The 14,924-nt window shown below is 43.1% G+C and overlaps 1 protein-coding gene across 3 annotated transcripts in view; it reads right to left on the bottom strand.

Moving 5' to 3' along the window:
• itpr2 (inositol 1,4,5-trisphosphate receptor, type 2) overlaps positions 1-14,924 on the bottom strand; it is a 472,778-nt gene that overhangs the window by 304,091 nt on the left and 153,763 nt on the right. For all 3 annotated transcript variants that reach the window (XM_041202236.1, XM_041202237.1, XM_041202238.1), the window contains exon 37: positions 6,101-6,236. In XM_041202236.1, the coding sequence (XP_041058170.1) occupies positions 6,101-6,236 (136 nt within the window). The remainder of the gene's footprint in view (positions 1-6,100; positions 6,237-14,924) is intronic.

Genomic DNA, 14,924 nt, shown 5'->3' with positions numbered 1-14,924 from the left:
TGGTGACGTAAAAGATGGCCCCACAATACCATAGAGGTGGTGGTGGCATAGTAATCCATTATAATCCAGAGGCCCAGGGTAATGCTCTGGAGACCAGGGTTTGAATGACACCATGGCAGATGTGAAATTTGTGTTCAATAAAAATCTGGAATTAAAAGTATAATGACGACCATGAAACCATTATTGAATGTCATATATATTTTTTTTAAAAACAGGCTTAGCGGAAAAAATCTTCCTTCCTTACCTGGCCTGGTCTACATCTGGCTCCAGACCCACAGCAATGTGGTTGAGTCTCAGAAACCCTCTGAAATGGCCTAGCAAGCCACTCAATTGTATCAAAACCACACAGTCCTTGTGGAAACAAAGTCCCATCTTCACGTTGAGGATACCCTCCATTGTGTTGTGTGGCACTACCACCGTGCTAAGTGGGATAGATTTCGAACAGGTCTTGTCAAGACTGCACATCCATGAAGCACTGTGGGTCATCAGCAACATCAGAATTGTACTCGAACACAATCTGTAACTTCATGGCCCAGCACGTCCCCCACTCTACTATTACCACCAAGCCAGGGGATCAACCCTGGTTCAATGAAGAGTGCAGGAGGACGTGACAGGAACAGCATCAGGCATATGGACAAGTGAGGTGAGCTATAACACAGGACTACATGCATGCCAAACAGCGTAAGCAGCAAGTGATAGACAGGGCTAAGCAATCCCACAACCAATGGATCAGATCTAAGCTCTGCAGTCCTGCCACATCCAGTCATGAATGGTGGTGGACAATTAAACGACTCACAGGAGGAGGGTCCACAAATATCCCCATCCTCAATGATGGCAAGCCCTCTACATCAGTGAAAAAGATTGAAGCAGTTGCAAGAATCTTCAGCCAGAAGTACTGAGTGGATGATCCACCTTGGCCTCCTCTGGAGGTCCCCAACATCACAGTCTTCAGCCAATTTGATTCACTCCACATGATATCAAGGAACTGTTGAAGGCACTGGATAGTGCAAGGCAATGAACCCCGTCACTATTCCAGCAATAGTATTGAAGACAGCGCTCCAGAACTTGCTGTGCCCCTAGCCAAGCTGTTCCAGTACAACTACAACACTGGCAACTACCCGGTGATGTGGAAAATTGCCCAGGTATGTTCTATACACAAAGAGCAGGACAATCCAATCCGGCCAATTACCCCCCCATCAATTTACTCTCAATCATCAGTAAAGTGATGGAAGGGGTCATCAACAACGCTATGAAGCAGCACTTGCTTAGCAATAACCTACTCACCGATGCTCAGTTTGGGTTCCGGCAGGGTTCTCAGCTCCTGACTTCATTGCAGCCTTGGTTCAAACATGGACAAAAGAGCTGAACTCCCAAGGTGAGGTGAGAGTGACTGCCCTTGACATCAAGGCCGCATTTGACTGAGTGTGGCAGCATGGAGCCCTAGCAAAACTGGAGTCAATGGGAATCAGGGGGAAGACTCTCTGCTGGTTGGAATCAGACTTAGCACAAGTGAAGGTGGTTGTGGTTGTTGGAGGTCAATCATCTCAGTTCCAGGACATCACTGCCAGAGTTTCTCAGGGTAGTGTCCTCGGCCCAACCATCTTCAGCTGCTTCATCAATGACCTTCCTTCCATCATAAGGTCAGAAGTGGGATGTTCGCTGATGACTGCACAATGTTGAGCGCCATTCATGGACTACTTCAGTATCTGAGTCATGTCCAAATGCAGCAAGACCTGGACAATATCCAGGCTTGGGCTGACAAGTTGCAAGTAACATTTGCGCCACACAAGTGTCAGATAATGACCATCTCCAACAAGAGAAAATCTAACCATCGCCTCTTGATATTCAAAGGCATTACCATCACTGAATCTCCCATTATCAACATCCTGGGGTTACCATTGACCAGAAACTGAACTGGACTAGCCATATAAATATTGTGCCTACAAGGGCAGGTCAGAGGCTAGGAATCCTGTGATGAGTAAGTTGCCTCCTGACTCCCCAAAGCCTGTCCACCATCTACAAGGCACAAGTCAGGAGTATGATGGAATACTCCCCACTGGCCTGGATGAGTGCAGCTCCAATAACACTCAAGAAGCTTGACACCATCAAGGACAAAGCAGCCCGCTACCTTGGCACGGCACCCCCCCCCACCCCCCCCCCCCCCCCCCCCCCCCCCCCCACACACACACACACACACACACACACACACACACAAACACACACACACAAACATTCACTCCCTCCACCACCGACGCAGAATAGGAGCAGTGTGTATCATCCTACAAGGTGCACTGCAGGAACTCACCAAGGGTCCTTAGACAACACCTTCCAAACTCATAACCACTACCATCTAGAAGGACAAGGGCAGCAGATATATGGGAATACCACCACCTGGAAGTTCCCCTCCAAGCCACTCACCATCCTGACTTGGAAATATATCTCTGTTCCTTCACTGTCTCTGGGTCAAAATCCTGCAACTCCCTCCCTAACAGCACAGTGGGTGTACCTACATCACATGGACTACAGCAGTTCAAGGGAGGAGCTCACCACCACCTTCTCGAGGGCAATTGGGGATGGGTAATAAATGCTGGCCCAGTCAATGATGCCCACATCCCATGAATGAATTTTAAAAAATGGAGAAAAGCAGGGACATTTTTCCTGGTTACCTGACCAAAATTTATCCCTCAATCAACATCCCTGACGTAGATTTTCTGGACATTATCTTATATTGCTGTTTGTGGGAGCTTCCTGTGTGCAGCTACCTTTCTTACAAGGACTACACTTCAAAAATACTTAACGGTCTGTAAAGTACTTTGAGATGCCATGAGGTCATGAAAAGGCTAGATAAGCCTTTTTTTGCATTTAATTTAATGGTGGGCACAGACCAGCTGAACCTCAGAGGCTTAAATAGCATCACTCGGCAGGACTCAAGAGTGCATCAGGCCATCATGCAACAGTTGCAGGGAAACGAATATTTGAAACGGTTTATCGTTTCAAAAGAAAATCAGACTTAATTATTTTTACAGCGAGACAAGATTCACTCTGAAATCTAACTTCAGCTTGGCACTGTAAATGCTACAAATTTGTACTTGAATCATTGACTTTGCTTCCTCAATAGGCAGCCCACCAACAATAACCACCTGAGCACTGCACCTTGATGTGGTGAGTAGGCTTGTTGGTGCTCCCATGGCCTTGTGAGCTATGCTGATAGGACTACCCAAAATAGGTCAAACAGCAGTAGCCAGAAAACAGGTTTAAGGTCTGTCTATTTTTCTTATTCACTTGTGGAATGCGGACATTGCTGGCAAGACCAGCATTTATCGCCCATCCCCAATAACACTCGAGAAGGTGGTGGTGAGCCGCCTTCTTGGAGCACTGCAATTCACATGTTGCAAGAACGCCTACAGTGCTGTTGGCCCTCCTCGTGGGAATATCTTTTAAAAATGCATTCTTTCATGGGATGTGAGCATCACTTGCAAGGCCAGGATTTGCTGCCCATCCCTAATTGCCCTTAAACTTAGTGGTTTGCTAGGCCATTTCAACCACACTGCTGTGGGTCTGGAGCCACATGTAGGCCAGACTGGGTAAGGGCAGTGGATTTCCTTCCCTAAAGGATATTAGTGAACCAGATGGTTTTCTATGACAACCGATGATAATTTCACAGTCACCATTACTGAGACTAGCTTTCAATTCCAGATTTATTAATTGCCATCGTGGGATTTGAACCCATGTCCCCAGAATATTATCTTCTGCTTCTGGATTACTATTCCATGACATTACCACTATGCCACCATCTTCCCCATAACCTGTTCATCAGTTTAATAATCTAGTTCACAAACTATTCCTTTCATTACAGAAGCAAACCTGAGATGAGACCATTACAGTTGTGGAGGTCCAGAATCTGCTGGATGGGAAGCAGAGTGACTGATTGGAGTCAAATATCACACTCTGGACAGACAGGACTAGATGAAATGGGTGGCATTGTATACAGGGAACTCCAAGTAGTTAACTTAAACTGGGAGATGGCTTAATAAGCCAGTTCCATATTTACTGTTTGCCCCATCTCGCCCACTGGTTTCCTTACCAAATACTGGCCATCTAATTTAGAATAATATTGCTGTACAGCCACTTTTGCTAAAGTCAGTATGACTGCCCAGTGGCGTGCACGGAGCAGCCCCTGTCTTAGTTGCCGTAATCCATTCAAATGCTGGATCTAAATGATGGCATGAGGCATCAGTGAGAAAGTAGCAGCAGGAATTTAAGAAGCAGTTGCAAGTCATGAAGTATCATCTTGGCTCAGTGCTAACACTCGCTCCTCTGAGTCAGAAGGCTATGAGTTCAAGGCCCACTCTAGAGACTTGAGCACATCATCCAGGCTGACAGAGTGCAGCAGGGGGTGCTGCCCTATGGAAGTTGTCATCTTTTAGATGAACCGCTAAACCGAGGTCCCATCTGCCCTCTCAAGTGTAAAGATCCTATGACACTGTTTCAAAGATGAGCAGGGGAATTCTGCCTGGTGTCCTGGCCAATTTAAATTTGAATTGCCAGTTGGGAATACACACTTTATCTGCAGTGTTTCCTACATTACAACAGTGACTACACTTTATTGGCTGTAAAGTGCTTTGAGATGTCCTGAGGCCACGAAAGGTCCTACATAAATGCAAATCTTTTATTCCATTTTTTCCTTTATAATCCTCACAAATAAGTGACCTTATAATTAAAGATACTCCAACTGGTTTTGATCCATCATTTTATGACGGGCAACTCCTCCAGACCAGTAGCGGAGCCAGTGAGCATTTGGAGAGGTCATAATCCCTCTCCAATCACCTCGGGGCTGCCCAATAATGTCTCTCAGAAGCCACTGGCACCAGTCTTTGGCCTCAAGGAGCAGTCTTGACATCTGTGCAGCCTTCAGACTGGCTAAGTCAGCATCCCCCAGCTCATTCTCCTTCTTGCAACACGTCCCAATGGGCCTTTGGCCCCCAGGCACTCCCTGCTTAGTCTCTAGCCTTGAACACTACAAGTTCTGCTCCTTAAGAAATGGAGGTGAAGTCATATGGAGGGGAGTGGGGGAGGGAGTGGAGATGTTCACAGAAGGCACTACGGGTAGGCTGATTTGGAGTTTGATCCTCATCAACCCTGCCTCCAAAACAGATACAAAGAATGTTCCTCTGCCTTGACTGATTCAACACCATGTCCCGTTAAAAAAGAAATCAAAAGAAAAAAGGAATCATAACTAACACTGCTGCTTAAAAATGCCAGGTGACTTAAATATGCAGGTCGGAAGCCGAAAAGGGTGAAGAACTTTCTTTTCTATAGTAACTTTCATGACATTAGTGTATCCTAAAGTACATGTTTACAGTCACTTAAATCATTTTGAACTATAGTCATTGAACAGCAAGGCCTCCAATGCAAATCGCCTTTGGAAACTTACCATGCTGAAATTATGCCTTCCCACTAATGGTGGCACTGCAACATCTCAACATCATAAAGGTCCCCCCTGCTGTTTATTAAACTGGTTTTTCTGCTAGTTCAGCTGTTTTAAAAATCCAGTGAAGTGGGTAACTTTGTCCCTCTGGTTTATGACTTATGACTTATGGTTTGAGGGTGACCATCCCCTTTCAGTAGCTACAGTTTTACTGGGCTGTAACCAAATTTCTTCTCTCCTCATCCATTGAGCGACACCAACCACAGCGATGACAGCAACTACAATTCCAACAATCAAACCAAGACTTGGCCCCTCAGTAACTCCGGTAACTGTAAATGGGTGTCTTGGAGCTTTTATATCCATCTGAGAAGACAGACAGTTTAACATCTCATCCAAAAGATGGCACCTCCGACAATGCAGCCCTCCCTCGGTACTCTACTGAGAATGTTAACCTGGGCTATATGCTCAAGTCTCAGGCATACTTGGGCCATGAACCCTTGACCTTCTAGCTCAGAAACAAGAGTACTACCCACTGATTTAGTTCACATAGAACATAGGTGCAACCGGAGATTAATTTATTTCTTTATTTCATTTGCACATATCTAAACTTACTCTATATTACCAATTTCTATCATTTTCAATATTAATTTAACAAACGTTCATGGTATTTACCTCCAGGTTGTGCAGATTTGGAGTAACTTCCTGTTGTCAGGGGGGCATTTATGCTGCTGCTGTATCCTTCCCCTTTATAGACACTACGAAGATTCCCAAAGTAGCGATTCAGGAGGATCCTTCTTAAAACTGTGCCCTTTAAAAGAACAGATAAAAAATAAAAAATCTGAGTAGAAAAGATTTAAGAAACAACACTTTCCCACCTTAAAGTTTAACGTGTGGCACAGTGCACATCTTCTGTCACTAATTCAGAAAGAAGTTTCTTACTTCTGGCAATGATCTGCCACAATGCTAAAATAATGAACGGGTTCACTGTTAATGTGAAAACTATCGCTCATTACTGAGCGCTCTAGAAAAGGACAATAATCAGATCAGCAGTTCACAAAAACTTGTGAAGTTCCTCCTTCGCAGAGCTTTCTGCACTTGCTGGAAGATGGATAATAAATGCAAGCCCACATCTCCCACCAGTCCCCTATCGACAGCACTTCTTTATGCAGCTGCTGTTCATGTTCAAATCCAACGGGGTGTCCGAACTTGCCTTGAAAAGATGTTGGGTCAGTCAAGTAAGTTCTTAACAATTTACGATTCATGATGGCTTTTAAACCCAGCTGCTGGTGCAGATTAGTCAGTGTACATCTGTGTTGGCCCCCCAGCCCAGTTAAATAGAGTGACCAACTCCCGGCCGAAAATTAAAGGCATGCTTTGGCATGAACCTGTGAGACCTAGTGGGGGTTCCTGCCAGGGCTGAGAGTGTGAGGTGGGGGAGGAAAGGGGGTGTGGGGTGGCAGTGCCAGAGCTAGAAGAGCAAGTTGTGAGAGCCATCAGGAAGGTGGTCATAGAAGAGAGTGCATTGTGCATCCACAGGTGTGTAGCATGCATGCTCAAAGCTGGAACATTGTAAATACAGGAAAAACAGCGTCCCAGTCTCTACCAACTGTTCCAATAACTGGATGGTCCTGTTAAAATCCAGGCTTGTTGGTCACCCTGCAGATAAAAGGAGAGGGTTAGTGGCAGGAAGGACATCGGCTGTAAAATCCCCCGACAAATCCAAAGATGATGGTTGATGTGAAGGTCACCCAGCATTAGGCAGATACCATGTAACACGGGAAAAAGCTGAAACAGAAAGGATAGTGGACAACATCTATCCTAGTAAGAGAACATTAGTGGCTGAATGTGGCGCTGCCTGCAACTACAGACTCATATTCCCTTGAGTATAGAAGTGTGAGGAGTGATCTGATTGAGGTGTTTAAAATGATCATTTTGATTGGATAGGTAGAGGAAAACTTTTTCCTCCAGTGGGAGAGTCGAGAGAAAGGGGAAGAGACTTTAGCAAAGGTCATTCAGGAGTGAGATCAGGAAGGATAGCTTTCACACAAAGGATAACTGAAATCAAGGACTTTCTCCCCCAAATTGCTGAGGGTCAATTAGAGCTTTCAAGGCTTTTGTTCACTAAAGATATCAAGAAATATGGAGAAAAGTCAAGAAAGTGGGGTTGAAGTACAGATTGTGAAATAAATGATCTAATTGAATGATGGTACACATTTAACCCACTCCTGTTCCTATATAAAAGATATTGCCTGAGAACATATGCTGAAAAAGATTTTTCTGCTTTGGCTGGATACAGGGGAGATCACTCTGCTAACAGCACTCATTATCATTGAAGTAAATTAAATGTGTGAGCAACCAGGTTTTGAGAGGCCTGCTCCTCGATTTCTCTTTGGGAAAATTTCACTAAAGCGTCACCGTCACCTTTTGAATGCAATGATGGGAAGGTGTGAGGGGCCAGCAAATTGTTAATGAGCACTGCAATTCAGCATGGAGTCAGTGTGCTTCCACATTAACCAATCAGCTGTGTTTTAATGTCCGGCCAACAACTTAATACAGTTATCACTCTTTCATCCTATTTACCGCAATAAGCAAGCCAATACAGACCAACAATGGGTTTTAATTAAAATATGATGATCATTGAGTATCTAAGTTAGTTACTGTACAATTATCAATATTTTAACTGTGCCAAAATACTTTGATCTCATGAATGTGTCAACCAGTAGCTCTGAAGCTATAACAAGATTTTGTCAACCTTGGAACCACATCATCATCATCATCAAATACTACACCATTAACTCCATGAACATCCCTTCTCACACTTAACCAAAGCAGCAGCTCCTTTGCACAGCCTGCATTGTGTTGTTCAGTTTCAGTATTCAACAGGTTGTTCAACACTTGAAGCCTTTGTACCCTCCTTTGAGGAGATTTGGATTTCCAATGATTGACGCCACTCAATCATCCATCTTACACTCTCAAACGGTTAAGTGAAAGGACACAGATTGAAATGTCTTCACTTGGAGCACAGACCACAGTAACACCCAAAATGCTTCCAGTCTAAATGGGTCTTGAATAACACTTTGCTTGCAATAACGTACGCTCATAACGAACGCTCTCTGTGAATTGGCAAGACCAAATGAATGTTTACAGATATATTTGCCGGAACATTTGAAAGATACTGGATAGATAAGACTGTATCCATTTGGGGAGGGGGGGGAGGTGTTGGTGGTGTGGTCTGTGATTTTTTGGATTTTGTGTCACCTACATTATACAATTCCACAAACAGGTCACTAAGAAGTGGGTTGATAAATTCGGAATGCACTTAATATTTTTTTACAACAATTTGTTTACTTAGATGCAGCAGCACAAGATAAAACAAAAACTGCTACAACTCTCTCTAGCCATTAATCTCTACTAGCAGTGCTTTCCTCATTATTATACTGTGCAAAGGAAATGAAACCTGATGTTTAATAAGCAACTAAATTAGTTCCAGCTATGATTTTCCATACTCAATCAAGGAAATGGGACACTTTCTGTTTTACTAAACACATCTCCTGGTAAGTGTGGGTTTATTACGCAAATTGATACTAATTATTTTATGATGATTCATTCTTCAGTGTGCACTGCTTTAAACACTGAAGAAACAGAAATCCTACAGGGCAAAGAAAAATTCAACAAGGAATAAAATCACACATTCTATAGTTCATGTAGTCACAGAGTCATTATGACACAGAAGGAGGCCATTCAGCCCATCAAATACATTGTACACAGAGAAGTAAAGGTTTGGCTTGGACAGTATCACATTGGCTGCCTTTTATACCCTCTGCTGGAGATTCAATTCCAGTGAAATCAAGATAATTTGACCCCCTAGTTTTCAAGGCCCACATTTCATTTTAGGACTTCCTAATGGTTCCTAATCTCACTGTTTCCATCAGAACCTGATGTCATTGATAAGATTACTGTCTTGGTCTCTACTCTTCTCCATGGCTGGCAAACCAAAGACAGAATTTTCCTATCATCCATTTGCAATTTTCTGCTAGACACACAGCACCGTCACAATAAGTATACAATATAGGGTTAAAAACAAAAAAACTGCGGATGCTGGAAATCCAAAACAAAAACAAAAACAGAATTACCTGGAAAAATTCAGCAGGTCTGGCAGCATCGGCGGAGAAGAAAAGAGTTGACGTTTCGAGTCCTCATGACCCTTCGACAGAACTTGAGTTCAAGTCCAAGAAAGAGTTGAAATATAAGCTGGTTTGAGGTGTGTTTGTGGGGGGCGGAGAGAGAGAAAGAGAGAGAGGTGGAGTGGGGGTGTGGTTGTAGGGACAAACAAGCAGTGATAGAAGCAGATCATCAAAAGATGTCAACAACAATAGTACAAAAGAACACATAGGTGTTAAAGTTGGTGATATTATCTAAACGAATGTGCTAATTAAGAATGGATGGTAGGGCACTCAAGGTATAGCTCTAGTGGGGTGCCAACTGTGATTAAACTTATTCCTATTCATCATATATTCATCATATGACTTCACCCCACACTCCAGCCTTTAGTCAGCCAACACATCCATCCTTGTGATTCACTGCCTTCCTGCATCAATTGGAAAGCAAAAAGAATCATTACACAATTGGATGATGCTCGACTGTCAGCCAAACAGCCTTTTCCCCCCATTTCCAATATTTTTATATCTGGTAAAGAGAAACGTTCAAAGAAAATAATGAAGACTGTTATTTTTTGGCGATGCCCCAATAATTTCTCTCCAGGATTGCAGTGTTCTGAAGATTGATTTTCAATTCCTAGAGACTCCAGGCCAATCCTGGAGGGTTGGCAACCCAGGTACAATACCCAAATGGTGCACATCAACTGGGATCACATGGAGACTCTAGCAACACTTAAAAATGACAAGGAACACAACTTTAATGGCGAGCTTTAAAGGTTACAATGGGATTCACACTATGCAAAATAACAGACACAAGAATGAATTTTAATCCCACATTTGGGCAGCAAATCAAGTCAGTGTGGCAAGGGGTTAAACTGGCTAATTTGCAAAACTGGCCAACCTATCATGCACAGACCAGATTCTGTTTTAACTTCTTTTAACATTCATTCTTGGATGTGGCAAGGCCAACATTTGTTGCCCATCATTAACTGCCCTCGAGAAAGTGGGGTGAGCCGTGTTCTTGAACCAACTATGTGTTTTGTCAGAGGGCAGTTAAGCAACAGCCATGTTGCTATGGGTCTGGAGTCACATGTAGGCCAGGCTAGGTAAGGACATTGGTGAACCAGATGGATTCTTAACAACAATCCAGTAGTTACATGGTCACTATTACTAATTATCTATTCCAGATTTTATGTAATAAGTGAATTTAACTTATCCGGCTGACGTGGTGGGATTTGAACTCGTTATGGCTCAAATGGTCCAAGCCTCTGAATAACTAGTCCAGCATCATAACCACTATGCTACTGTATCCTTTAATTGAGAAGAGATTGAGGGAAACTAAATAAGTCACTCTGGCGAGGCATGTCCATGGTAATAATTAAATAAGGCTCTGTTCCTGTTATTTCCAGGGATTGGGAAACCTGGCAGCTAAAGTGAGGTATGCACAGACAGATCAAACAGGTTAGTGCTTTTCCAATACTTCACATTGGCTAGGAGGAGCAGGAGAACTACTTCTTATTGCTTGCCAAGCAAACCTTATGTTGTGACCGGTACCTGCCTCCATCAATACCCACAATTCCAATTCTGCCCCTCCGTCTCTCCCTGTCCCCTATCCTCTCTGATTGCTCATCCAACTCCTCCCCCTACCTTTCCCCCTCTCATCAACTCACTATCTCTCCTGGATTGCAATCTCTCTGGGCATGCCCTATTTTCTCTCCAACCAACCTACAATGTCCACCAGGGATCATCCCCAGTGGTTTTTGCTGAGGCTCCTGCCTGGCAGCCAGTCCATCAAACCTGGCTCTACGTTGGGTGTGGGACAGAGTAAAAGTGGCAATAATGAGGCCCTGCAAACACACTTCCCCACTCTCTCCCTTTAACAATTGGGGCTGAGGAGTCTGTAAAAGACGGCCACCTAACCTGAGAGTTTGGCAGTTATTTTTTTCTTATTCTTTCATGGGATGTGGGCATTGTTGGCAAGGCCAGCATTTGTTGCCCATCCCTAATTGCCCTTGAACTGAGTGACTTGCTAGGCCATTGCAGTGGGCAGTTAAGAGTCAACAGCATTGCTGTGGGTCTGGAGTCACATGTAGGCCAGACCAGGTAAGGGTGGCAGATTTCCTTCCCTGAAGGACATTAGTGAACCCGATGGGTTTTTACAACAATTGATGATAGTTATGACGACCATGAAGCTGAGATGATTTTTCAATTCCAGATTTGTAAACAGGTCTCCTGGGCATTAGCCTGGGCCTCTGGATTGCTAGTCCACTACGCCACCATCTCCTCCTGTAATTAATTACGAGCCGCTTAATTCAGACTTTTGAAATGTAGGCTGAACCCAGACATTAAGTCGAAGCTTTGGAACTCAGTTCCAGCTATATAAAAAATACAATTTTCTTCAAAACACCTTCCCTCATACACTCTCAGATATCTAAATAGACGGGTTTGCTTCTTACTCTAGAAAATAGACAAGAAAGTGGAAATCAGTCAGTCAAAAGTAATAAATCAGTTCATTTATACAGTACGTGGTAAGTTGTATTCTATTTCGGTTGAAGCCTGTTCCCAAGCTACATTATTGAGCTATTAATGGCACAAGTGTCTACCATAGTCATTTCCCATCTCAACAGATGGCTGCTGTTAATTCTAGGAAGTGTGAAAGATAGAAGCCCTTGCACAACTTTACATGTTTTACTAGAGTTGCTTTTAGAGTCAGCACATATCTTGTGTCTTACTACATTTTGCTTCAACATTAATCAATTCCTATAAACTTGTAAACATAATCAGTTTATTCTTGTTTGAAAGATTCCATATTCTAATTCAGAAAATACTTGACTTCATCATACAAGGACAACTAGTATAAACTAGGACCTTTAACATAGTAAAACTTCACAAGGGTATTATTAAAGTAAATTTTGACACTGAGCCACATAATATTATGTCAGATGACCAAAAGCTTGGTCAAAGAGCTTGTTTTATGGTGTCTCTTAAAGGAGGAAAGCAAGGTAGAGATGAGGAGAGGTTTAGAGAGGGAATTCTAGAGCTTAGGGCCCTTGGCAGTTGAGGGCACAGCTGCCAATTGTGAAGTGATTACAATTAGGGATGCTTAAGAAGTTTGAATCGGACAAGTGCAGGTACCTTGGAAGGTTGTGGAGCTGGAGGAGATTACAGTGAGACCATGGAAGGATCTGAAAACAAGAATGGGGATTTTAAAATTGAGGCATTGCTTAAATGGGGGCCAATGCTACTCAGCAAGCACAGAGGTATGGGACTCGATCCAAGGAAGGACACAGGCAGCAGAATTTTGGATGAGGGAGGCCAGCCAGGAGTCCTTTGGCATAGTTGAGTCTAGGAGGTAACGAAGGCATGGATGAGGATTTCAGCAGATGAGTGGAGGTGGGGACGAAGTCAGGGAATGTTACAGAGATGGAAATAGGTAGTGTTAGCGATGGCATGAATGCGTGGTCGGAAGCACATCGCAGGGTCAAGTACAACACGTAGGCTGATCACATCCGATTTTAATCGCTCCACCATTGGCACTGTCTTTTCAGCTACCTCGTACCTAAGCTCTGGGATTCCACCACTAAACCTCAGCACCTCTCTTCTTTAAGATGCTCCTTAAAAGCTCTCTCAGACCAAAGCTTCTGGTCAACTGTCCTAACATCTATATAATAAAAGCAAAATATCGTGGATGCTGGAAATCTGAAATAAAAAAAGAAATGCTGGAAAAACTCGGCAAATCTGGCAGCATCTGTGGAGAGAGAAACATCTACTTATATAGGTCGGTGTCAAATTTAGTTTAACTATGCTTCTGAGGTGTCTTGGGGTGTTGCATGATTTTAAACACACTTTATAAATACAAGCTGTTGACAGAGGCAAATTAGGAAAATCAGGGAGCTTCTTCATGTTATGATGAGGTTTTGCCTACTCTGTGGGACTGGAAATAGCCGGTATATAGTTTTTCTTTAAAATATTTATTTAAACTATTTACAATGACTCCAAGGCAAGTACATGGTTAGCTGGACACAGACTGTTCTGTGACTCGTTCTCTTGGAGCCTCTTGGTCATCTAACCTGATGTCATGCTTACCACATCATTAATGTCACTGTTTCATTAACACAATCATTAACCCTTTATTCTACACTTCATACATTGTGACCAACACGTGACTTTAGGCTGGTTAGTGAACATGTTTCACACTTGGATAGTGTGCAGGGGCAATTTTAGGGTAGTTTTGGGTAGATGACAAGTAGAATTTCCTGGTAGGTATTGATCTTGCAATCCATCTTTTGGTTGGGGCATGCCTCTTGGATTCACATAAAAGATCCCATGGGCCTATTTCAAAGAACAGCAGGGATGTTCTCCCCAGTGTTCTGCTCAATTTTTATCCCTCAACCAACATCTCTAAAACAGGTTATCTGGTCATTATCACTTTGTTGCTTGGAAGAGCTTGCTGTGTGCAAATTGGCTGCTGTGCTTCCAACATAACTGCAGTGACTATACTTCAAAAGTACTTCATTGACTATTAAGCACTTTGGGATGCCCTGAGAGTGTTATAGAAATGCACATTCTTTATTCCTTTATAACTGTGCCAAATTCTTACAAAATGGGGAGAGTTCAGTAAGAGGTTGCAAAGAAAATAAATAAAACTTGGATATATACCCGGAAAGGAAAAGTTTTCTGGGGCTACCGGCCTAACTGGATAACTATTAAAGCAGAGGAGAGGGCCTAACTGGATATCTATTAACAAGGTAGCACAGACACGATGGACCAAATGGCCTCCTCAACTTGTTACAAGATTCTATCATTATGAGTTATTGCATTCTCAAGGAATGAATAATTGGCTTTACAACAAAGCAGCTCAGATTGACTTGGTTAAAGTCAAAATGAAGCCACTTCAGGCCTCCTCCTATATTGTTCACCAAATGAGTGGCAGAATTAATCAACTGTTGACGGGTGCCTTTTTTTTGTTGTGTTTCAGGCTATGCTGATATGAACCAGCTGTGCAGCAAAATTCACTAAAGAGAAATCATAGAGCAAAATCTTCAACTGCACTTTAATTAATACAATCATGTGGGGATGTGGAGGACAGTAACAGTTAGTGTCTGTTTCTTGCTGCACTGTACTGAGCATCTGGGGTCTTACATAATTGAAACCAATGATTACATATCATTATGCAAATTAACAATCCATAATTTTGGCGTACTGTTGCCAGAAAGGCATTACGGAGAGAGGGGAGTAAGTATTACAGCCATCAATTTGGAGCTTCAGTTCTGCTGGGAGGGCTCCTGCTTCAGGACAGGCACGATTTGGAGATTTGCCGTTCCGTGTGCCAATCTGTG

The sequence above is a fragment of the Carcharodon carcharias genome, chromosome 13 (genome assembly GCF_017639515.1).
Source record: "Carcharodon carcharias isolate sCarCar2 chromosome 13, sCarCar2.pri, whole genome shotgun sequence".
Taxonomy (NCBI): Eukaryota; Metazoa; Chordata; class Chondrichthyes; order Lamniformes; family Lamnidae; genus Carcharodon; species Carcharodon carcharias.
This window is presented reverse-complemented; position numbering and strand designations above follow the sequence as displayed.